At 44.3% G+C, this 25,364-nt stretch overlaps 1 protein-coding gene across 3 annotated transcripts in view; it reads left to right on the top strand.

Moving 5' to 3' along the window:
- Window positions 1-23,269, top strand: part of tnrc6c1 (trinucleotide repeat containing adaptor 6C1) — a 63,047-nt gene extending 39,778 nt beyond the window's left edge. For 2 of the 3 annotated variants that reach the window (XM_072694407.1, XM_072694408.1), the window contains 18 exons: window positions 293-2,704; window positions 3,817-4,011; window positions 4,457-4,620; window positions 5,061-5,138; window positions 6,247-6,304; window positions 6,500-6,645; window positions 8,092-8,223; window positions 8,385-8,528; window positions 9,204-9,323; window positions 10,001-10,084; window positions 10,768-11,002; window positions 11,211-11,363; window positions 11,636-11,809; window positions 12,162-12,311; window positions 15,329-15,544; window positions 17,700-17,770; window positions 17,961-18,100; window positions 18,615-23,269. In XM_072694407.1, coding sequence (XP_072550508.1) covers window positions 293-2,704; window positions 3,817-4,011; window positions 4,457-4,620; window positions 5,061-5,138; window positions 6,247-6,304; window positions 6,500-6,645; window positions 8,092-8,223; window positions 8,385-8,528; window positions 9,204-9,323; window positions 10,001-10,084; window positions 10,768-11,002; window positions 11,211-11,363; window positions 11,636-11,809; window positions 12,162-12,311; window positions 15,329-15,544; window positions 17,700-17,770; window positions 17,961-18,100; window positions 18,615-19,005 — 5,063 coding nt within the window. In that variant the 3' untranslated portion in view covers window positions 19,006-23,269. Of the gene's footprint in view, window positions 1-292; window positions 2,705-3,816; window positions 4,012-4,456; window positions 4,621-5,060; window positions 5,139-6,246; window positions 6,305-6,499; window positions 6,646-8,091; window positions 8,224-8,384; window positions 8,529-9,203; window positions 9,324-10,000; window positions 10,085-10,767; window positions 11,003-11,210; window positions 11,364-11,635; window positions 11,810-12,161; window positions 12,312-12,967; window positions 13,315-15,328; window positions 15,545-17,699; window positions 17,771-17,960; window positions 18,101-18,614 lie in introns of those variants that run through there. The other variant, XM_072694409.1, reaches the window with a different exon arrangement.
- Window positions 23,270-25,364: the final 2,095 nt, after the last annotated feature.

The following is a 25,364-nucleotide window of genomic DNA, read 5'->3' as shown; positions in this document are numbered from 1 at the left end:
TGCATGTGAACCTGCATGGAGAACCACTAGGACTGAGTTCAGCTACAAGGACTTGGATGACCTCTCTAAATGCAGCGGAATTTGACTAAAGCGGCAGTCATTTTAAAGGCAAAGTCAGAGCCAAACTCCTAGTGTCCAACAGTTTATGGTATTAAATTGTGGAACAGATTGAATGAATTTGAAGATTTGAAGACCTATGTGTTGATGGTTTTGCTTGCAAGTTTGATATATTCATGAAATATTCATGTTTTTCTGTCTGTTTTCCTCTCTCTCTCTCTGTCTCTCTCTACAGAGCTGTCCCCGCAGAGTGGCCAGACAGCGCAGTATGAGAATCCCCACTGGGGACATATACCCACAAATCGCAGTGCCGCCGTACCTACAACCAGCAGCAACAGCTGGGATCAACTGATCATAGACGAAAACGATACCGAGGCGTGGCCTTCTATTTCTCGCAGCGAAAGCCACGTTCCTGCAGGATGCCCCTCGGACACTGAGAGTGTCGGTGACGTCAACAGCAGCACAAACAGCATGAGCATGGCCACGGGGGCCGGCCAGCAAGGCCACTTTCCCGCCAATCATCCCAGTAAAGCCAGTACCGGCCACTCAGGAGGCCTCCTCTCCAGCCAGGGTGGGGCTAACAGAGGCTGGGGCTCAGGCCCTTCACCTGCTGGAGGTGGGGAAGGGAAGAGTGACGGCAGCAGTGCATCAATGGGAGCCAGGGCCTGGGGCTCCTCTAACTTTAACTTGAACTTGAATCCCAACGCCAACCCCTCCGCCTGGCCAGTCCTGGGACATGAAGGGACCGGCGTGGGTGGCAGCTCTGGAGGATCCAACAATGCTCCTCCTACTAATCTCTGTAGCCCACCTGGTGCGCCGCCCACTGGCACCAGCAGCAGTGGCAATATGGGTGGTGCCAATGGAAGCTCTGCCGGAAACGGTAGCAGCAATGGCAGCAGCAGCGCCTGGGGTGGCATGGTGCCCGCTGACGCCTCAGAGCCACACTCCTCCCCGTCCACGAATGTGTCTTTTAGCTCCGAACCTCAGAACCTTAACACTGATGGACCAAATCACACTAAGCAAGAGCCCATGAGCCCTGGGCACGGCCTGTCCAACTGGGGCGTCACCCCTGTGTGCATGGGCTCCTTTGTCCAGCCTTCAACAGGACCGTCACAGGTCAACGGGGAGGAGGGATCTGTCTGGGGCAACGGAGATGCCAAATCTGCCAGTGGCTCCAAGGATTCGGGTTGGGACTCAGGGAGCAGCTGGGGTCAAGGAACGGCTTCAGGCACCACTGGCTGGGGACAACCTTCCTCCAGTGGCGATTGGGGCAAGCATTCCACCAGTGAGCCTAAAAGGTGGGAATCTGCAGGATCTCCTACTCAAGAGCAGCAACTCAATTCTTGGGGCAGTGGAGCCAATGCTCCGGCCAGCGAGGGAAGCAGCGATAGCATGGATGGGAACTCTCGCAGGAGAGACCATTCAGAAAGAGATGTGGCCCCACCTCTTCTGCCTGCCCAGGACCTGGACCCAAGGGTTCTTTGCAACACAGGCTGGGGCCAGACCCCTGTGCGTCAGCACACGGCCTGGGAGACCGAGGAAGCTGCACGTTCAAATCGCAAGAACGACATCGGCACTGAAGCCTGGGGCACATCCTCAAGTGCACCCAATGCGGGACCAACGGCAACTCCTGGCAGTGCCAACGCAACATCTGCCGCTGCCTCCAGACCAGACTCTGGGGGCAAGAGTGAGGGCCCCTGTCCCTCTGCTGCAGCTACATCAGGCTGGGGGACAGCCATGCCTACCTCCACTCAACCTGGCTCTGGATGGGGAGACCCCCCAAGCAACAAGAAACCCTCCACTGGTCCTGGGGGCTGGGGCAACCCTCCACCAGGAAGCCACAGTGGCAACCTGCAAAAAAGTGGGCAGTCCTGGGGCTCTGAAGAGAAGTCGCCAACCTGGGATGACTCCCATGCCAAGGCTAAACCTCAGGGCTGGGGTGAGGGCCCCAAGCCCCAATCCCATGGATGGGGCAATGGAGCTGGAGGAGACAATGGGTCTACCGGTGAATGGGGTGACTCTGGAGAAGGGAAGAAGAATGGGCCATCTAGCTCTTCCTGGGAGGGAGAGGGTTCAGGCTGGAAAGAAGGCCCTCGTGGATGGGGAAAACCCAACCCGGGAGTCGGGGGAGGCTGGGGAGATGCACAACGGTCCAGTGCCCCAGCACAGGGATGGAGCAACAAGCCTCAGGAGGGCGGCAGTGGCAATAGTAGTAGCGGGAGCATGGGCTCATGGGGAGGCCCTGGCTCTGTCAAGCAGAGCGGTTCTGGGTGGAGTGGAGGAAACGGAGGAGGGGTTAAACATAATCATATTGGTGAGCCCACAGGTTGGGAAGAACCTTCCCCACCTTCCATCCGACGCAAGATGGAGATTGACGACGGTACCTCAGCTTGGGGTGATCCAAGCAGCTATAACAAGACGGTCAACCTCTGGGACAGGAACAATCCTGGAATTCAGGGTAAAGCAGGCCCTGGAAATGCCAACAATCCTCCCAACAACCATCATCACCATACCCACCATAATCAGCCTCACATGCAAGGCCATGGCCATGGAGGGCAAAATGCAGCCAACAACCATATCTCTCCTGACAATGCAAGCCCGCATCAGACTGTGGCCCCTAACAGCAGAGCGCCCCTTATGACTCCAGGTAAGGTCGCTTCTCTGCCTTGTGTTTTGTGCTAATTAGGTTTCTTGGAGCTTGTTGAGGGGACCGTCTTTGCACGTTTTAAAATGCAGGGTAGTGATGGTCAGCGGGACCAAGGCAAAAGTAGTGGCGGCGATTTTGTTATATGCATATTGCAAAAGCTGTGGTATTAGAATATAGTATTTGTACCTGCCTTTGATATGCACTGGAACAAACGCTGCTAAACCAAGCATATCCCCTCCCCCCCATGAAGGAGGCTGTCCGCTTTTGTTCTTCCAGCAATGCAAGGACGTGTCTAACGGTGGTGTTTTATCAAGGGTCAGTCGAATCGAAAATACTGTTTACATTTTTCCCTGCGAGAACAGTCATACACACCGTGTTGGAGACTGGAGGAAGTGTGTAATTAGAGTTGGGCCGCCATCTGTGAACAGTTACACAGAGCCCCAGCAGGGTGCTGGAACGGGCCCGACGCCCCCTGCTGCCCGTCTCCTGCTCTGCACCCACCCTGCCAAGCCAGACTGGACCTGGCATCCTCAGGGCTGCCCTTTAGACGTACTGGTGCCAAGAATTAAACAGCCTTCATCTGCCATCCGTTTGGACTGTGCTCAGGCCTTTTTGCTTACAGTTCCACAAGTTCAGGTTTCAAGAAGAAGTCTGTGGGTAGGATGTCTGCAGATATAATCAGTCGTAAATTTGGGTATTGCCTATTTCCATTTATTAACTGAGTAAGCACTCAAGTAATGTTTTGGTGAACTGATGGCTTGAATACTTGATTATATTTGTGTACTACTTGGCTGACTGGTCAGAAATCAGATTTTTGAGGTTTCAAAAATGTCATTTTACAGCAAGAGTGCATCAGACCAAAAAGAATAGCACCTTCCGAACTGTAGTTTCTCTGCTAATAGATGCGGTATATACGTAAATGCTCTTGTACTTTTGCACATTGTTTATTGGAACCATGCTTTTACTTATACCTGAGTTTTTATTTATCTGCTTTTACAACAGTTTTACTGGAGTATAGGTTTAGGCTACTAGAAACCCCATGTCAAGTGTCTGTTGAAGTGTCTCATATACATTCATAACACATCCCTGTGGTTGACTGTGTCTCTCTGCAGGATGGGGGGAGATGCCGAATGTTCACTCTAAACCTGAGCCCTCATGGGGAGAGCCAGCACCCCCAGCAGCAAGTGTAGACAATGGCACATCAGCCTGGGGAAAACCTCCTGGAGGCTGTGGAGGCTGGGGAGACAGTAACCCTGAAGGCTACGGTCGGGGCAATGTGCCACCAGTATCTGCCCCCTGCAAGCCAGGTTGGTCTTCACTAGCATATTAAAGCAGTTCCAAAGAAAAAGTCATTTACGATTCTGTGTTAAAGAAGCAAGCTTTGCACTGAAGTAATGAGGTCATCACACACTTTCTTCAAACCATATCAGGCTGATCACCATATTGACCTACCATATGGCCAGGCTGATATTAATGTGATGTGATCAAGAATCGTAGCTTTAGAACTGTCTATGTTGACCCAGTAAGTACACTGGTCTTAAGCTAGCTCTTTCCAAACACAGTAAGATGTCTGCCCATTTATCCTTGTGATTCTTTTGACTATACTGCCCTCTACTGTTGAAATTAATTAAATGTAGTATGTTCCCTCCTACTGGAACACTGGATTTTTGATCCCAAACTCCCAAACAGCTGCAGCAAGTTACCTTGGAATTTTTTATTTATTATTTATTTAATTATTATTCTTTTCTTTAGCCCCTAAATCTATGCAAGATGGCTGGGGAGGTGGTGAAGATGTTGCCGTATCAGCAGGGCAGTGGGAGCAGGATGAGGGGGACATGTGGAACAGCACGGCTTCTCAGGAGAGCAACTCGTCCTGCAGCTCCTGGGGGAACCCGCCCAAGAAGGGTCCACCGAAGGTCAGCTAGAAACCAGGGAGATCCTCTCATGCTGTGTTTTGCGCCTTTCAATGCTTTCAGTGAGCAACGTTTTAGGAATATGTAGCTGGATTAAAATCCTAAATAAAGTCAAATAACCAAAACATATTCTATGTGTGAAGTTTAGTCTTGGAAGCTTTTACTCCATCACTAAGTATTGCGTGAACTACATGCCTAAACCATCACATCGCATATGATAGCATTGTCTCTAAACTGTATGAGACACTTATCTATAAAAAACAGACACAGTTACAAGCAGAACTACCAACCACTGTTTTAACCTGTGCTGTGTGTTTTGCCCATTTTTATCAAATTGTTTAAAGTAAGTACAGTGCATCATGGTGTCTTTGATCAAAGAAAACCTTAAGATACAATCCCCAGACGTTTTGGCTGATCTTACCTTTTTCTTCCTGGTCTTACAGGGCAAGGTTCCTAACAAACAGGACGATGCCTGGATTATGAACCGCCTGATCAAGCAGCTGACTGACATGGGCTTCCATGTGAGTAGCATTTAACAGACTTGTTGTTGTTGTTGCTGTATTGCTGTAGTAGATTTAACCCCTGAAGTCGGTGACATGAAAAACCCTGCCTTACCCTGTCTTGCTGCAAACTGCGTTTTATCGTTAAGATCCAGAGCTCTTAAAATAAACTAAAGTCAAGATTCCTTATCCACTCTTAGCTCTTACACAGCCGACCCAGAGAGAACATGGCCAATTGGGCTCCTTAGCACCTTATTCAACTGGGCCGCTTAGCGATTTAAAGACTTTTAAAGGCTTCTTTACGGAACCAACAGTGATTCTTCCAGGGGCCCGAGTTGTGCAGCGGAATAAGGCACTGTCACTACGACCAGAGGAGTTTGTTCGCTAGTCGCTAGTTTGAATCCCGGTCACGCTGCTAGCCACTGGCAGCTGGGGCCCGAGAAAGCCCAATTGGCCTTGCTCTCTCCAGGGTGAGAAGGTGGCCCTTTCTCCTCACATCATTCCAGTGCAGTGCTGGCCGGCACGGGTGTCTACTGCAGAAAAAGAGGCACTTGCTTGCTGTGCATGTGTCTGAAGAGACGTGTGGTGGTTTTCACCGTTCACTCATTTCCCTGGGTTCGGCTTTTTCCAGTCTTACTGGTAAATAAGTAAACCGGTACTTTCCCTGTGTTCACCTCCAGTTCAGTTCAGCTAAGGTATTTCTTTTTGAGGGAGCGGATGATTGTGAGAAGGGATGGTAAAAGGCTAGTGTTAGCTGTTAGCCTAGCATGGATCTCTTTTTGCCCTTGGTTTTTGCTATGTAGTGTGTCACGGTTGAGGCACCCTTCTGCAGACACTGGCTTAGGAAAAGCCAAGGTCCGAAGGTCTGGTTCACATAGCGACCGCTATTTCCATAACTAGCAGGAGAGTCTTTTGGTGATGAGCTGCTTGTAGCTGGTGATTTTACTGAAGTCATTGTCATGTTTTACCACTTCGCCAGCTTGGTTCAATGTACTGAGCTCTCATTATTCAACCGTGCTTAGATAAATACAAGTTTCCATTCCTTTAACTTAAGACTTAAGATAGGACGTTTCTGTAAAATGGGGCCAAGATCATCTTCCTCACTGTGTGTTTTGGTGTCTGTGCACAGAGAGACCCTGCAGAGGAGGCTCTGAAGAGCAACAACATGAACCTGGACCAGGCCATGAGTATGTGTTACCACATTGCCTTCAAACTCACAGTCAGTTTAAATATGATGAATGTGGTCAGTATAGTGACATTTGACCCCTGCAGTTTAAACAGCGTGTATCATGTGTATACTATATCAATTTCGGACAGTGTATTTAAAAGTGTATCTTAGAGCTTATTGAGCTTATTAAGGTAAGTGTATGTTTCTGTTGTAGGCGCCCTGCTAGAGAAAAAGACTGAGCTGGATAAGCGGGGGATGGGAATCTCTGACTACAACAACGGCCTAGTCAACAAACCAATGGGCAGGCCTTCAGTCATCTCCAAAGAATCCTCCTCAGACCGCCCCCCCTTCCTGGATAAGGTAATGCCAACATCCTTTATCTTTCATTTCTGTGATGAGGAGCCCCTCTTAGTTCAATTTATTTACCTAATCAGTTTTCTGAGAAGTCGTGTTGTTTGGAATTGAAAACAAAATGAAATCTATTATTAAATCTATTATCTTGTCATTTAAATGTTTATAATGCAGCTGCTCTTGCGTTCCACAATGAGCAAAATAGGCACATTGACGCAGAGCTGTATCTGGAAATACTGCAAACTAAAAGATATACAGTGTAAAGTTGTACAGGGTTTGAAGGCCAAGTCATGTTCAACGAGTGTGTTACAGCATACAGACTTCAACCCAAAGACACATAAAATCTCTAATTAGATAAAGAAAAATCACAAAATCGGCCCTAAACACAAAGATAAACTGGGCCAAAACATTATGATAAATAACTAAATATGAATTGAACAAACTTTGAACAAACTGTAAACAAATCTCTAAAGCAGTCTAAAACACTAAACTAATCTCTGAATTAGAATGAAAACAAAATTAAAAATGGCTAAATCAGCCTAAAATCAAAACATCAAATCTCAAAATCAGTCTAAAATCAAAACATCTCAACATCTCAAATCTCAAAATCTGCCTACATTTAAAAAGAAAACTGTAAATCAGCATTAAACACAAAACTTTATACATTAGCCTAAATAAAAAAAACAACAACTCTAAATCAGCCTAAAATCTGAAAGAAAAATCTATAAATAGCCTGAAACAAAAAAAAACACAAAATCTCAAAATCATTCTAAAGAACATAAATTACATTTATGGTATTTAGCTGACGTTCTTATCCAGAGCGACTTACAAGGTTTCTGGTATCACAGAAGTGGGCCAGTGCAGAGTTTTGCCCAAGGACTCTGATTTGTGTAGCACACCATAGTCACCCAGACTGGGAATTGAACCCCAGTCTCCCACATGGCTTGGTAGCTTACTGGCAGGTAGTGGTCTTATCTGTTGCACCACATCAACCACTACAAAATCTCTAAATCACCCTAAAAAAATCTAAAAAGATATCAGTCTAAAATCAAAATCAGTCTAAAACAAATTAAGGTAAGGCTAAAGTAAATCAGAGTAAATTGTAAAGATAATTCACTTTAATCCATCTGCAAAGAAAAATCACTAAATCAGTCTAAAAACAACAAGTATCAGTAAATCGAGTTTAAAAACACACAAAAAACACATCAACAACTACATTGTGCTGAAAGACAAAACTAAAACACAGCCTAAAACACACTGACATCTAAATAGATGTCAAAAAGATGATTGAGTAAACCAGCCTGACACACACACACACACACACACACACACTATATTGTAAGAGCGTCAGGTATTAAAACGCCAAGTTTTGAAGCATATGTGTTTTGTTGAGTCTTGTACTAGTAGCTGCTTGTGTTGATGGACCTGTGTGACGTTATTCTCCTTCCTCTTTAGGATGGTGGCTTAGCGGATGATGCCCAAACTTCACCATTTTTGCCTTCTCCCAGCCTGAAGCTCCCATTGGCCGGTGCTGCCCTCCCCGGCCAGGGCCTTGGGGTCGCCATGCAAAACTTGAACAACAGACAGGTGAGTCAGAGAGAGCAGCAACATCCGGGAATTTCAGGGATTTGATATTCTTTCTCTCATTGATAAAGATAAGATGTTTGGGTGGGGATAGTTCATTATTTGTGTGTGTGTGTGTGTGTGTGTGTGTGTGTGTGTGTGTGTGTGTGTGTGTGTGTGTGTAGATGCAGAGTGGAATGTTTGGCAGTAGTGGAACAGCACAAACGCGGGCCGTGCAGCAGCAGCCTCCTCCTCAGCCGACAGTGCCGCCTCTCAGCTCCTCCCAGCCTAGTCTACGCGCTCAAGTGCCTCAGTTTCTCTCCCCTCAGGTGCGACACAGGCCAAATAACCTCACACACACACACCCACACATAGGCTCATACAATTATACATTATTTGTTGACTAAAACAATATTAGAATGAATATAAACAGCATTCCTACAGAAAGTGGTGATGGTGGTTCTCCATCACTGTGTTCATTTAAACATCTCCAGTCTCCTCATGGGAGTTTAGTATATTTTATGGTCTTCCAACACCTGGTTTGGTAAATCAGTGCTTAATGATGGTAAATCAGGTGAGCCGCTGCTGCCGCTGATGGAGTTAAACACATCCACGCGCTGTGCTGGCTGGACCGAGGGATGGGGGGGGGCATCTGTTCTAATGGGATCTAGAGCTTCTACAGCTTCTACAAACTCTGTAATTGCTGAGAGACATGCTTTTAAATTTACATTTACATTAAAGGCATTTAACAGACACTCTTATCCAGAGCGACTTACAAAAGTGCTTTACTATTTACTCAAGAATAACCTCAGCGAGTTTAAATAGGCAAAAAATTCAAAGATACCTTAAATAATGTGCTTAGCTGCCTAACACCTCTGCCCAGTACTCTATATATTAGATCTGCAATCTGTGTCTTTCTGAATCATGTTACTGTTCATCCAGCATTTTTTGTAAGTAGTGATCAGTGCTTCATCTGAATAGCCATACCTTTTGTTCACCTGCAGGTTCAAGCACAGCTCTTACAGTTTGCAGCAAAAAACATTGGTCTCAACCCTGCACTTTTAACCTCACCAATAAACCCTCAGCATATGACCCTGTTGAACCAACTCTACCAGCTGCAACTGGTGAGTTCCAGCAGGGGGCGGTCTCGCACCTTTCATCACCTTTCAGCACCAGTCAGTCGATGCTGAAGTAACTTAGCTGATGTGTTTAGTAGGCCTGTCACGATAACCATCACATTTGTACAATGGTAAAGTAAGAATGCAGATTTAAAGATTAATGAACTTTTATTAATTAAGGCTATACAGACAGTAGAATTGGAATATAAAAATGTTTAATAACAGTAAATGAATATACATTTTTTTAGTTAGGTTTTTTGCTTTCTTATTTTTCTTATTCTTATTTACACTGTAGAGCAAAAGCATCCATAATAGCTGACTGTCGGAAAGGCCCCTCTCCGCTGCGTGTTTTTTTTTTTTTTTTTTTTTTTTTTTTACAAAACTTTGGGACGGTTATGGATTAGATGAGCTTTTGGTTAATTCAGTTGCTACTTTTAATTGCCACTGTATTTAAGTAAAGTCGACGTCCCGATGGGCTCACCTCACTTATTCGTCTCAAAGCCAAAAGGTTCCCACCACATATATATATCTTATGATACGTCGATAGCATAATTATCGTGACAGGCCTGGTCTTCAGGCTGCTTTCCTCTTTTCAGGTTGATTGTGGTGCTACACTTTAAATGTTAAAATCCTGAGTTAACTAAATGTGATCCTGATGTCGGCTGTGCTGCGTTTTCTTCCAGGCATACCAGCGTTTACAAATTCAGCAGCAGATGTTGCAGGCGCAGCGCAATGTTTCCGGCCCCATCAGACAACAAGAGCAGCAAGTGAGCTCATGGTTTTACCACATCCTCTCAAAACTGACCAGTCCACACATCACTCATTCACAGGCTTATTTAAAGTATCTTCTACGTAATCTATCTGTCTGTCTGTCTGGAGACAACTTTGTGTCTACTTTCATCTTCAGATTTACAGAGTAGCGCTTTGCTTGTGAAAGGCATAAAGAAAAGAATAAGTCTATATAATTATGGCTGAGCCTTGCAAAGAAATACACTAATAACACCCAACCAACCACATGGGTTACCATAGCAACAACATCTGAGCAACATCTGAGCAACCACCTGAGAAATCATAGCAACTGCCTTGTAACAACCACATGTAATACCGTGGCAGTCACCTTGTAACACTATGGCACCCATCTAGCAACCACTTAGTAATGCCATAGCAAGCACCTGGGATATCATAGCAACCGCTTTGCAACCACCTAGCAACTTCCTAGCAGTCCCCATTGCAACCGCACAACCACATCATTGCTAATACCTTGCAACACTATAACACACATCTGGCAACCACTTAGCAACCATTAAGCAACAGTATAACAACCACCTGGAATTTCATATCAACCACCATAGTAACACTGTAGCCACCACCTGGTCTTTATGAATGTGTGTGTGTGTGTGTGTGTGTGTGTGTGTGTGTGTGTGTGTGTGTGTGTGTGTGTTTTTGACAGGTTGCACGTACAATCAATAACATGCAGCAGCAGATCCAGCAGCACCAGCGGCAGCTGGCCCAGGCTTTGCTGATGAAGCAGCAGCCTCCACCCTCACATCCCGGCCTGCACCCGGGGGCAGGAAAATCTGCCCTGGACTCCTTTTCTGCCCCGCAGGCGCCGGGCCTGACCGTCTCTGACCTTCAGACCAAAGAGCCGCAGTCTTCTCCAAACTCATACTCCCCCTACGCTCTCTGTGAGTGCTGCTAACATCACGCAAACCTCCTTACTGATGATTTACTCAACATACAGCTTTACAACCCATATGTGAACTGGAGCGACAAGGCTGTAGTAGCATCATTTTAGCATCAGTAGTAGCATCAGATTGTTTTAATTTGTCAGTATTTACCATATTTGTGAAACGCTGCCTTCACTTAAAGCTTCATTTCTGTTTCCCTGCCCAGCTGTACTGAACCCCAACATGAATGTAAACTGCATGGAGGTGGGTGGCCTGTCCATGAAGGATTCTCCTCAGCCTCAGTCACGCCTGTCACAGTGGACACACCCCAACTCTATGGAAAACTCCTCCCCTATGGAGCCCAGTCTTGGCAAGCATGGTACGGTTTCTTTTTTTCTGATGGAAATGGTAGATTATCAGCAGTGTTAGGTTAGGTTTGGGATTAAGCCTAGGTTTAGGGGTGCCACAGCCATATATAGTCAGTTATGTGATTGGAAAAAAAAACTGAGAAAGCTGTAGAGCGCTGAGGATGGACTTCCAATATAATTAGCAAGAATATTTTATTTAATATATTTTTCTCTCTCCCTCTCTCTCCCTCTCCCTCTCTCTCTCTCTGCACCCCTCCCTCAATCCCTCCACCCATATCTGCAGGGCCTAGTCTCGGTCCTCCAGGTAAGCCCCCTCTGGACGACTCCTACAGCCCCTATAACCTGATACCCAGCTCTGATTCTTCAGCCAGCCCGCTGGTGCCCCCGGATAGCTGGGGCCAAAACAAGAGCGCTAATGACAAAATCTCCAACGGGAACAGCATCACATGGCCTCCAGGTAAGTTGTTATTGTAGTTATGCACTGATCTGATCAGGTCTTTGTTTTCCACGCAGCTGTTTTTGTCCCATTAGAATAAGTGGGATGTAAAAGTTTGCACACCATTCTAATGTCACTATGATACCACTGCACTAGCAAAAAAGCACCTATGCACCTATGCATCTTGCAACCATTTAGCCACTCATTGCAAGTACCAACACTATAGTCACCATCCAGCAACATCCTAGGAAACAAAAACACCCCAGTGACCCACAGCCTTGCAACTGCCTCAAAGTGGGAACCATTTATGTGTTAATCCATTATCTTGATGATTCAATCTCACAGTAATGATTTGATTTTTCAAATTCATCAGAGTTCTGCCCAGGAGTGCCCTGGAAAGGACTGCAGAACATTGACCCTGAGACCGACCCTAACGTGACCCCAGGAAGCGTTCCCAGTGGCCCTACCATCAACACCAACATTCAGGATGTGAACCGTTACCTACTCAGAGACCGGAGTGGAGGTACGAGCACACAACAAGGAAGTCCTCTGAAATCTCTGAAGTTGAATTCCAAACCAAATGAAGTTCAGAGACTTGAATGGGCTGCTTTCAGTTAGAATCAGATTTCTCATTAATCTCTGACGAAGAATGAGGAATATGGTAGTTTTTATAGAGTGCAAAGTCTTTATTAATAGGAGAACAGAGTTTTCATTTGGTTAGCTTGAATTAGCTTGACTACAGATAATGAATGCTAGTCATTGGTAGCTTTTGTTGTGATTGATTTCCACCTTTTTTCAGAACAGATCATTCTAAAAATAATAGTAGGGCTGGGTATCAAAATTTAGCAGTGATTTTGGGTTTGTTTATGGTACCAACAAGAGCTGTAACAGCTCACCAAATTCAGAATTTTGTTACAGTTCCAGATACAGTTAGTGTCTGGAATGCAGTTCCAGTTTTTGTGCATTAAAAATAAAATGGATTGAAAGACTATGTCTATACAGTATTCAAATCTATGAGAATGTATATATGTACCCAGCCCTACTAAGCAGTCTGTTTCACAATTTCTAATAGAGCACGGTCATCAGCACCACTTTTTATTTATGGCCTTCTTTTCGTTTCTGCCCCTTCCCTTCTCCCCTCATACTTTTTCCTGCTTTATTTTTTGGGACACGTCAAAGGCTCCTCCCCAACCTCTTCTCAGAGTGAGGCTGTGCCTCCCTGCAGCGATTGGCCAGTCAGTGGTTACACTAGCTCTTTTAGTCTGTCTTCACCTGATACAGATGACACAGGTACAGCTTACCCAGAATCCCCTTTATCCCTCAGCCAGAAACCCCACCTTCACCCCTCACCCCTCACCCTACAGTCATAGTCACCACTTCCTGCGTGGCATGGGGCCTGTAGAAGTGGTTTCTGTTTCCGTAGACTGTACTGTATTTATCTCATTAGGGCTGCAACAGAATGTACAGTAAGATGTGGAACAGTACCATACAATGATTAAGTGTTTAAGAAGAGTAGAAGCAGTAAAGTGGACTTTAGCTTCCAGATTTATCCCGTTAATGGCTGTAAACACACACACTCGTGAGTGGGGCAGTACCTTGCAAGCAGGACACAGGGTTAGGTGCCTCGCTCAAGGTGCCTCGCTCCTTCACTCCCTCACTTTATTTGCTGCTCGTCCAGGGGACTGAACCGTCGACCTCCCGACCCCAAGGGCACTTCTCTAATCTTAAGTCTTCGGCTGCCCTTAAAGTTCTTTTCTTTGCTTCCAGCTTAGAAAGCCAGGGTCAGAGTGTCGGCTCAGCAATGCTACAGCACCCGCTTGCTCAAAGGTCTGGGTATCAAACCCACAACCCTGTGAGCAAAAATCTGGCCACTGCCAATAAAGAACTTTATGTTGGATTCGAACCCATACGTGCGTAGTTTCTATTCAATGTGCTCTTCAGCTGTAAGGGAAGACACTCTGTAATACTGCCAGCTGTGATCGTTCATCTGCCAGTGAATAAGCACACCACACTACACCAGTAAGAGTCCTTGGGCAAGACTTCTAACTCTACTACTCCAGCCTGTGTAGCATGATTCAGATCTAAGTCATTCTGGATAAGAACATCAGCTAAATGCCGTTATTGTAAGATGTAATGAAGGGAGGTTGGGTGTCCACATTTGACTCATTTGAGTCAGATTGCCCACTCCTGTAGAAAATAAGGTGGTAGGATTAACGATCATGTAAATAATCATTAGTTGCAGCCCTAAATAACATCCTAATACTGCGCCCCATCTACTTTACCCCTCACATTTCCCCAGTGTTAGTGGGGTACTTTCCCTGTGTGTGGCATGATCACCAGCTAGTTGTGTGCAGTTTTGATTGATGAGGTGGTGCAGGAAGGGAGGGGGTGGTGTGTTATGTAAACGAAAGTAGGTGATGGCATTGTGTCCCTCCTGTCAACAGTCATTTTTTCCCTTATCTGTCCCTTCGCTGTAAAAAAAAAAACCTTGTAACCACATCAATGCCCTAGCATTGCGTTCATATGGCTAGTGTTGTCGGTTGTGTTTTTGTGGGGGTGCACTTTTTTTTTATTATTATTGGCCAGTTATTTGAAGAAACAGACAGCAAATACAGTGCCATTGTTTATGTCCTATTTACTGTATGTGAAGCTTGCTCTTTATGGACTAAATGAATGAAACAAATACCATGATTTACGTTAAGTAGGTCTGACACATCCACAGACACACAGACTTTACAACAGGGCTCTTCAGTTCTTCAGTTTCCTTGCTCAGACATACAGTTATGTGAAAAATTATGACACCACTATGAAAACCTTTGGGCGCTATCTTACATTCCTTCTTAAAGGGAATGGCAAGTGACACGCTGATTGGTTTATTGCATGTTACTCCCAAAACACACCCATGATTAATCAAGAGACTTAAAGACACGCCTGATACACCGACACGCCCTAAATCAAGCCAAAAGATCACTAAAATAGGGCCCTTTGTCTTTTTTTGACACATTTATTATTCACTTGAACAATACTGGGAGATACCTGAACACAAAACACAATTACTACTTAATCATCTGCAGATGATTAGAATATGGTAAGAGAGGATTTTGGAGGAGTCTGTCTTTTTTAAACCTTTTGTTTTATTAATTTTATTTGAAACCATTTAGTTCAATCGGCCCTTGATTATTGAAGTGAGTGGTAAAGATCATCATGGCCAGATCCAAAGAGCTCTCTAAGCCTTCAGAAAGAAGGTTATAGACGTCAGGACCAGACGTCCTGGTCTTTATCTAGGAGTACTCTGTATTTTACTAAGCCTGATGATTAACAGGTGAGTGGAACCAGGTGTGTTTGAGCAGGGCAATCGCCAAACTGTGCTAGATACTGGCCCTCCGGAACTGGAGCTGAAGAGCCCTGCCTTACAGATTAGAATAAATTGTGTAATTAGTTCTGGATAGGAATAAATATTGTCAATAAAATTCAGTAGTGCCCCCCCCCCAAGCTTCTATCTATAGTTTTCTCCTCTGACTGCTCACGTCTGCTCTGCAGGTAAACTGTCGGATATGAAGTCCACCTGGTCTCCGGGTCCCATCTCCCACTCCCAGGCCTCTCTGTCCCACGAGCTCTGGAAAGTCCCCCAGGGTCCGCGCAACACCACAGCCCCCACACGTCCCCCTCCAGGCCTCACCAACACCAAGCCCTCCTCTACCTGGGGCGGAAACAGCCTGGGCCTGGTGCCTGGCTGGAGCAGCTCATACTCCTCAGGTACTGGATTTAATATGTTAAGTGTTATGAATTGTCACCATGGAGGTCGAGCGCTATAATGCTCTAGATTAATCATATGACCATACAATCATTCTGATAGATGCACTAGATACACTACAGGAAGCATAGGGGGCGATATGGCTCCTACTGATTTATTAGAAAGTGCTCTATAAAGATTATATGATCATACCGTCATTCTGACAGATTGTAATGCCCTACAGGAAGTGTAGGGGGCAATATGGCTTCCCTGCTTCTTTTCCAAAGAAAAATCTAGTCATCACACAGACAACACACAGAATTTTGAATGATTGCAGTGGCAGAAGATTGAACTGGGAAAACAACAGTTGAACAGTTTGTAATGTATTAAAAATATGAATATAATATAATATAATGTCTGGTTAATATCAGTATCAGCCGATTTCAGAATCACAGTCACTAAAAATAGTATTGTTCCCATCATTAAACCTCTATCCCAGTTGCTAATTTTCCAGTCATAGCTTAGCAGCTGTGACTAGACCAAAGCACCTCTTAGGATCATTTAATAATAGTGAATTTAGGGCCTTTCTCTTTCCTTACTTTTACTTTTATATAGTTTACTGTGTTTAAAATGTTGGTCATTTTTTAGTTTTATGCAATTAAATATTTGGCTCTGTATTTCTATTAATTGGGTAATTTTTTTGCACAATACCCACATTTGTAGGTTTTATATCTTAAAAGCGGTCTTTATAATATCTTATAATTGACATTGTTTTCACCCCTGCCAGTAGTACAGGAATACCACTGCTCTTTTAGTTCCATCTCATCTACGTAGACCGCTATTTGAGCAGTCTTGTGCTTGTGCTGGAAAGTTCGACATGGCTTAGCAACTAAGAACAAACCGCTCATCTGCCTCCCCGTAATAGCAGTTAGGAACGAATAACCAGAGCATTTAGTGTGATGTCAGTGTGTATGTTAATACTTCTGCACTCGCAACTTCTCACGTCTGTTAATGAACGGTTGGAGAAGGCATCCATTCATATGAGTGTTAAAGCCACTGAAACAGTGACGGTTGGAATAATGGGTGTGGGTGTGTTCACTGAGTGAAGCATCTAGGTAACACTGAGACAGTCTCTGTCCTGATTGTGTGTCTATATGCTTAGTTTGTTTAATGCTTAGTTAGCCATGCATTGGTTTAAAAATGAGACACATGCTACTAGTTGATCTTTCCTGTCTGAAACTCTGTGTCAAACCACAGACTGACTAACAGACTAAAAGCCTGGTAGTAAAGAGATGCACAATCAAAAGAAACAAAGTTTTTTTGTCTGATTAGTTTGAGGGCTTATAAGTAGCTTTATTTATAAGTAAGGCCTTATTATTAAACAGTCACACTAAGAAAGACATTTGCCATTTGCAAATACCATATATTTATTGATTGCTCTGATTGGGCGAGTCAGCCGGCTTGATGACTGTATATCTCAGTTAGCAACTTTTTTGGGGGGGTGGGGGGGATGAGGAGCCGCTATGAAGCAGATGAGATGCTGATATGCAAGCCAACCAGCTGGTTGATTTACCCTGTTAGGGTAATTCTAGGCCAAAACTACTAAGCATTACAGAACAGCAGAACTAGAATGTAATTAAGTTTCCTTTGCTGAATAAAACAAATATGTCCATCCCTCTAATCAAAGCCTTACATACATGTTAGAGTAAAAAAAAAGCTCAAAACTTTTGTTGTGAAGAGTGAATGGATTTAAAGATATCTAAAGTAAAGCCCATAGAAATCAGTCTAGCAAGAAACGGGTTATTTGACCTTGTGCAGGAACATTAGCGTCCAATTCTGTTTATCCTAAGTGGGCAATTCAACCGAGAGGTCGCACATGCTTTTCGGTGGGGTAACATAGAGCTACATTTAATTGTCACGTTTCTTACCATTAAACAACAGCAATTACAGCAATTAAACCACAAAAAAGCTCTACCTGTTAACAGGTTAACGCAGTATTTTCTGAATTTTCTAAGCATCTGAAAACTACAGCTTTCAGAAATCTGTCGATTACCCCAATGTATTCTACACAATTTACAAAATTCTATCAGCATATGAGATACTGGCCAAATATATGGGTTATTATATTCTTACTTGGACCATTTGCATGCATTTATTTATTTATTTGGTGTTTTACAGGTACCACATGGAGTACAGACAGCTCGACTAGGACCAGTAGCTGGCTGGTACTACGGAACCTTACTCCCCAGGTATAGCAGCAGCTCATAATAGACATACAGATGATTACTGGGATTGAAATGTCTTGCTAATTGCCCTGCTGTTATTTGTTTGTGTCTTAAATACATGTTGTGTGTGTGTTTGTGTGTGTTTGTGTGTGTGTGTGTGTGTGTGTGTGTGTGTGTGTGTGTGTGTGTGTGTGTGTGTGATCCAATCCCCTAGATTGATGGTTCTACACTGCGGACGCTGTGTATGCAGCACGGCCCCCTCATCACATTCCACCTCAACCTGACACAGGGAAATGCCGTAGTGCGCTACAGCTCTAAGGATGAGGCTGCCAAAGCCCAGAAATCCCTTCACATGTACGTCACACCCTGTTTTTTTCTGATCCAGCTGTTGTGTGACGGACAGACGTAAAGTTTTAGCTCAAATTCCGGGACTGATTAGTTTTACTGGTTCTAGATTTGCAACATTGACAGATGTACCCGTTTAAGTGTTGTAATTAAGGATCAGATAGCCATGAAGTAGTGGGTAGTCATGTCTCTGGGTTATTGATCACATGGTTGTAGGTTTGATACCCCCATAGCAGCCACTGTTGGACCTTCAGCAGAGGTGTTGTAACATGACTTATACTGTGCTCTGACACAGCATTTCAAGCTGGCAAATGTAAGAGTTTTTTTAATCACAAGGTTGTGGGTTCGATAAATGCTTCTGGTAAGCTGCCACTATTGGGTCCTTAACCAATGCACTTAATCCTCTCTGCTTCACTGTACTGTACACGTAAAATGACGATACAGGTACTTAATTCTGATTCTGATTATGCATGGAGCCAGTGATGACGGACCATTCTGATAATCGTATGCTCCTGTGTGGCAGGTGCGTGCTGGGCAACACCACTATCCTGGCGGAATTTGCCGGTGAGGAGGAGGTGAACCGTTTCTTTGCACAGGGTCAGTCCCTCACGCCCACCACCAGCTGGCAGGCCAACCCGGGCACCAATCAGACGCGGCTGGGGGGTGGAGGGGCCGCCACCTCGCACCCCATTGGCCACTGGAACAGCAGCAGTCTGGGAGGAGGCGGTGGAGGAGGTGCTGGAGGAGGAGGCGGGGGCGGACCCAAGTCGGGCAACGAGCTGCTGTGGGGCGGAGTCCAGCAGTACTCCAGCCTCTGGGGGCCGCCCAGTTCAGAGGACGGCCGAGTGGTGGGCAGCCCGACGCCGATCAACACGCTGCTTCCTGGAGACCTGCTGAGCGGAGAGTCCATGTAGAGAAAGCGAGAGGCTAAGTGAGGCCTCGACGGTGGAGAGTTATGAAGTCTGTTATGAATTTAAAAAACAGGAAATTTAAAGAAAAACTTGAAGAAAACAAACAAACAAAAAAAAGAAGATCCACACAGGAGCAAAAACCAAGCAAATCAAATCGTGGCGATAATCAGCATCAGTGGAACTGTGAACCAAGAGACAGGAGGCTGAGGCAACACTTGCATACACGTAAAGGCTGCTGACCTTCTTCCTCTTCTCCTAATTTTTTCATTTTCTCATTTATTTTTTGGCGTCATTTCATCGGATTACGTGTTATTGTTATATATTTTTTTCAGTTTGTGAGGCTTCGGTTACAGTATTCTGTGCAAGACTTATACAATGTTTTGGAGAAGAGAAGAGAATCCAGTAACTATAAACAGAAAGGAAAGAGAACCTTTACTAATAGACTTTCTCTAATAACTGAAAAAAACAACAACAAAAACTGTATGAAAGTGTATTTTACTACAACTGATAAGACAAGCTGCCATTTTTAAAAGTCCCCTGGCACTACCCCTTCCCTTTTCCAAGCTAACGGCCCCCCCCCAAAAAAAAAGAAACAGAAATGCATCATTCCGATTGGCCCTTTTTCCCTCTTTTGACTGGATCCTCGTTGCTTTTCATTCGTCCGCTGAAACAGCACTAAACTTTAGCCTTAACTGCTTACCAGCCCCCCTGTTGACCACACTCACTCTGGGCTTACTTAAGAGACGTGTCGGAGAATTGCACATTTTTTCCTTATTATTTTTGAGCCAGCAGAGAGGAGAGGAAAGTGACACGTTTGACCTCACACACACACACACACACACACACACACACACACACGCACCAACAAACACACACCCTACATTACATTACATATATATACACTCTCAACCTTTCCTCCAGGCCCGTCCATCCACATTCTTAATCGCTATTAAGAAAAAAACGAAAGGACGGACGGATGCACGGAACCCGTGGCTGGTGCTTCAATCATCTACAGAACCGACTAACAGACTGAGGGAACAGTCGCCTAGCGTTGCCCCTGTGTGTGTGTGTGTGTGCCATACTATTATTACTATTAACCACTGTCTTCAGAACACTTCAACAATGCACCGTGCAGAACCTGGACGGATTAACCCTGGATGGAGTTACATGTCCTTCATTTCCTTTCTCCTATCAGCTCTATGAATGACCTCAGACCTTCTGGTTTCCTTCTGACCGTGGAAAAAAGGAGGGAAAATAGACTAAACGAAGCCCTCGCTCATGATTGTCTGACGTGCAATATGCCACAGACTCTTCCGTCCATCTTTACACAGTGCTTGTTATTAATGCTGGTGAAGTTTTCCTTTCCTTGCTTCTCTAGGTTTTGTTGGGGTCAGGGGTCATGGGCGGGGGCTGCAAATATGAAAAAAAAAACGACAAAACAAAAACTGTTCAACTGTTCAGCTGTTCTCCTCCCACATCACCCACTGAGGGTGGGACTAAGAGGAGGAGCTTCTTCTTTATTTTCTTTATTATTTTTTTTTATTTTTTAAGTAGTGGAGTGTGTGTGTGTGTGTGAGCCTTTAGTGATTCATTTCACTAGCACTTCCTCACACACACACGCACATACATATATACACATATATGCGCAAACACACAGAGTGACTACAGGGGGACACGGGCTTCAAACCAAATAATAGGTGTTTCTTGTAACCCAGTAGACAAGGTGCATTTTATGGTGGTATTTGGGACAAAGGAATAGAACAAAGAGACTGGTTTTACTGAACGAACGAAGGAAGCAGAAGATGAGGAGGAGGAGAATATGATGATGATGATGAAAAAGGAGGAGGAGGAGAGAAGACCGTGTGGTTTATCATAGCACTTAAGTAAGAGAGCGTCAGGCTTTGACCTCTGCAATGCCAACCAATTTCCCATGGAGATGAAACTGAAAACGAGGCGAAAGAAGAGCAAAGGAAAAAAGCAATCTACAGCTTCTCCATGCTGTTCTCCTTTCTTTTCTGTTTTTTGAACTGAACTCTAAATGAAATGTTTTTTTTATTTTATTTTCATTTTAGAATTTTTTGGGCTTTTTGTCCCTCCGTAAGTCTCTGGACTTGGGTGGACGTTATCAACGGTAGCAACTGAAGGGTCTGTTGGAAGAAAACTTACAAGGAAAAAAAAAAGAGGCAAGACTAATACTGAAGCGTACACGTCTTTTTTTCTTCTTAAGTTTGATCCTTTTGGAAATATTCTATATATATATATATATATATATATATATATATATATATATATATATATATATATATCAAAAACTAAAATATCACTGTTACAGTAACTCCAAAATCGCTAGCCTTTCGTCTGGAGACGCTGGAGGTGTCCTCGTCCTCGTCCTCGTTTAATGCCGTGACCTGACGGATCCCGCGGGGCCCGAGCTCCGCCTTCCTGGATGATACATGGCCACTGAGTGCCTATCTGCTGTGCGCTAGAGCTCATAGCGCAGCTCCTTCTCCTTCTCGAGGGGGGAAGAAAAATACGAAAAAAAAAAAAAAAAAAAAAAACGAACAAAAAAAAAAAACAGGAACTGAAACTGAACTGGCCCTTCAGTACTACTGCGCCAGCACCCGACCTCCAACCAACTCCACTCTCTCTCTCTCTCTCTCTCTTTAAAAAAACAAACAAACAAAAAAAAACTCTTTCTTCTCATGCAAAGATCACTTTAGCTGGAAGTCGACAAGAACTTTTCTTATTTGTTATTATTGGTTGGGTTTAATTGTGTCTCCTCTGGAATTTGCCAGTGTTGGTATTCTTGATTTATTTTTTTTTTCAACATTGCTGTTGCTGTTGATGATTATGACGACGATAACGATGATGATGATGATGATGATGATGATGACGATGATATTATTTTGCGCTTTCTTATGTATGTATGTATGTACGTATGTACGTATGTCTGTATGTGTATGTGTGTGTGTGTGTGTGTATATATGTGTGTGTGTATATGTCCATTCAGTGGTCTTTTTTAACGGTAGCTGCTCTCACCAGCCAGCCCCTTTCAGTGCACGTATGCAGGATCACTCTGTGCGAGAGTCTTACGCTTCAGCATGTGCAGCCGCTCACGTTGCTATGCCGCGGTCAGCCAGTCGCGCTGATCCAGAACCACGTGTTGTACGATGCGTTCCTTTCCTTTAATCCATCTCCGGGGGACTAGATTAGGGGCAAACCCTGCTGGAAACGAGGAACCAGGATGTTTTCAGTCTGCCGCCTTCTTCTGCTCCTTCTTCTTCTGCTCCTTCTTCTGCTTCTCCTTCTTCTGCTCCTTCTTCTGCTTCTCCTTCTTCTGCTCCTCTTTCTTCTGCTCCTTCTTCTTCTGCTCCTCCTTCTTCTGCTCCTTCTTCTTCTGCTCCTTCCTCCTCTCCTTCTTCTGCTCCTCCTCCTTCTGCTCCTCCTTCTGCTTCTCCTTCTGCTTCTCCTTCTGCTCCTCCTTCTACTCCTCCTCCTTCTACTCCTCCTCCTTCTGCTTCTCCTTCTGCTTCTCCTTCTGCTTCTCCTTCTACTCCTCCTTCTTCTGCTCCTCCTTCTCCTCCTCCTTCTTCTACTACTCCTCCTTCTACTCCTCCTTATTATTATTTTTTTTTTTCTTGTTATTCTTCTTCTCTTCCTCACCTTCTCTTTCTTCTCCTCCTCCTCCTCCTCCTCTTTCTCTGGTCACTGCTCGTCCATCCTCACATCTTTCTTGTTTTTTTTGTGCTGTCCTGCAAGGCTGCGAGGCTCTCCCTGGTGCTGAAGACTATAGGCAGGCAGCGCAGCTGTAATAAACCCGTATATACTGCCTCTCGCCACCGCCGCAGTAATAAAAGCAACCGATAACGGAGACCCCGCGCTCCTCTTCTATGCAAAGACTGACCGAGAGGTGCGTGGTCGCAGCCATCGGAAGCGAAACTCCCCGCAGACCACTTCCTTTTCTGCTCTTCTCTTCACCGCTCTTCTCTTAGACGTCCACTCTTCTCTCTGAGCAGGCAGCTTCCTGTTAACGTGGCCTCCACACGCTTCCATCACAATCTATAGTCCTTCGACCATCAGGACCCTCATCGTTTTCTCTCTCTCTCGCTCTCGCACGCTTATCTTATGATCTTATGTCCATGCAGTCTCAGGGCAGGCTCAGAGAAACCTAACCTTAGCCTATCTTCAGGAGGAGAGAGCGTACACTTGGTGTTCTTCTGCTTCTTCTTGTTTCTTTTTTTCTTTTTTTTTTTTTTTGGGGGGGGGGGGGGGGGTGTGTGTGCTGAATGTCTCTCATTGCTTTATGAAAGAAAACTGCATCCACCCATGGATTCCTCCTTCTCCTCCACGGAACCAATCAAACGGTCACACGGAGACAGAGAGGCCGAAAGCAGGCAGGCTGAAATGGATCAAATCCAGGCGCACCTTGTCCCGGGTCACCTGGACTGCTGAGAACTAAACAGGGAATCCTCCGGAAGGCTTTGGTGCACTGAGGATGGTTCACATCGGGTACATCGTCTTTTAAAACCAAAAGTGGAAAAAGGTGTTTTCTGTTTTTCCTCGAGAATCGCTCTTGTATTACTTTTCATAAAAGACTGAAAACGCAACCCAAAACTTGTAGTGCTCTACTCTACTTGTCTGAAGTGCTTCTCCATGCGGGCCTTTCTTATGAACGCCCCAAAGCAGCCGCAGCAGCAGTCAGTCGGGCGAATGCTGAACTGATGGTATTCAGTTCTCTGTGCTGGCCTTTTGCTCCAGGAGGACTGGGAGGTTTGGGGCGAGCATGTTGGTACCAAGTCTTAAACCGTTGGGCGAAAAGCCCCTGAACAGGCTTTTTAAATGTCATTACATTTTTTTTTTGGAGGGGAGGGGGGCTGTTTTTGTTTCTTTTTTTCCCATCAAACTTGAGTGACACTAGTAACAATCACTATTGCCTGTTTGTTTTTGTTTGTCTGTTTATTTGTTTTTGTTTTTTTGGCCTCCCAACTGCCTTGCTTTAAAGCTGTACTCAAAGCCACCAGACTGTCAGTAGAAACCTCCAACTGTGGGGAGGTTCAGCGTTCAACTGCAGCTCGCCAACAAGCATCCAGCCACCACTACGGACAAACTGGATCTTTGCATTATTTTTTATTATTACTTGTATTTTTTATTTTTTTTTGTCGTTGTTGGTTTTCTTTTTTTTTTTGTTGTGTTTTCTGGGACGCACCCACCTCGCCGATTTCGTCCTAGCGCAACTTCGAGCGTAGAAAACGAAGGATCAATCACACAAATCAAGGCTTTTCTCTACAGTCCTGGGTAGAATATGCACATGCTGGTTGGTATACATGCACATTTGTAAGCCTATGTATGTATAGAGAACCGGCTTATCTCTCTTTACAATTTACCTTAATCCACGCTAACCCAGGCCAAAATCAAAATCCAACTCCTGCGTCTTTTTCTGTGTAAAAAAAAAAAAAAAAAAACATCAAAAAAATGAAGAAAAGAAGTATAAACATATCAGAATTAGACAAGACGAAAGAAATATACCAATACTTGAATCAAAAGAAGCGCCAATAATGTAATGTGAAACTTTTTTGTAAATCTTTTGTCATTCATACACTTCCAAGCTTTTTGATAATATTAGTTCGGGATGAACTAAAAAAAAAAAAAAAAAAAAAAACCTAACAAAAAAAAAATCGGTTTGAGAAATAAAATAAAAACAAACGCAAGATGACATCTATTGTATGTGAGTGTTTGCACAAGGCTGTGAGTACTGTATGAAGAGTGAATGTTAATCTGTCTGTATGTGTGGTGACAGCGGGGGAGGGGGGGTTCAATTCAGTATCATTTTTGGTTTATTTCTCTTTTTTTATTAGTTTTTTTGCTAGTCAGTAGTCAGATATACTCAGACTCGTGTGTTGGTGTTGATGGTGTTAGCTTCTTTCTAGCGTTGCACTGAGTGTCTGCCTCCCCTCCTTCAGCTAATCGTACAACCTGAAATAAAGTACTGAGGGACGAGCTGACAATTCACGTGTTAATGTTTACTCAAGGACTTTTATTGAGGAGAAAAACAATGTTTTTTTTTTTGTTAGTTTTCTTGTCTGTAATATGATTATGATGATTATTATTATCTACCTTGTAGTGGCTTTTATTGTGGAATATTCCATGAAAAAGAAACAGATTATGAGTATTGCACCATTTTGTTGTTGTTGTTTTTCCAGATTATAAACAAACAAAAGGAAAAAAATCACAATAATAGACAAAAATTTAAAAAAATATATGGGGGGGGGCTTTTTTGAGAACTGTGGCCATAGGTTGATTTTTGAGGGACTTGTAACTCAGTGTCGGCTCCATGGTGTAACGGAAAGACGTAGTTAGTTACA

This window comes from Salminus brasiliensis, chromosome 12, assembly GCF_030463535.1.
Source record: "Salminus brasiliensis chromosome 12, fSalBra1.hap2, whole genome shotgun sequence".
NCBI classification, from domain to species: domain Eukaryota; kingdom Metazoa; phylum Chordata; class Actinopteri; order Characiformes; family Bryconidae; genus Salminus; species Salminus brasiliensis.
This window is presented reverse-complemented; position numbering and strand designations above follow the sequence as displayed.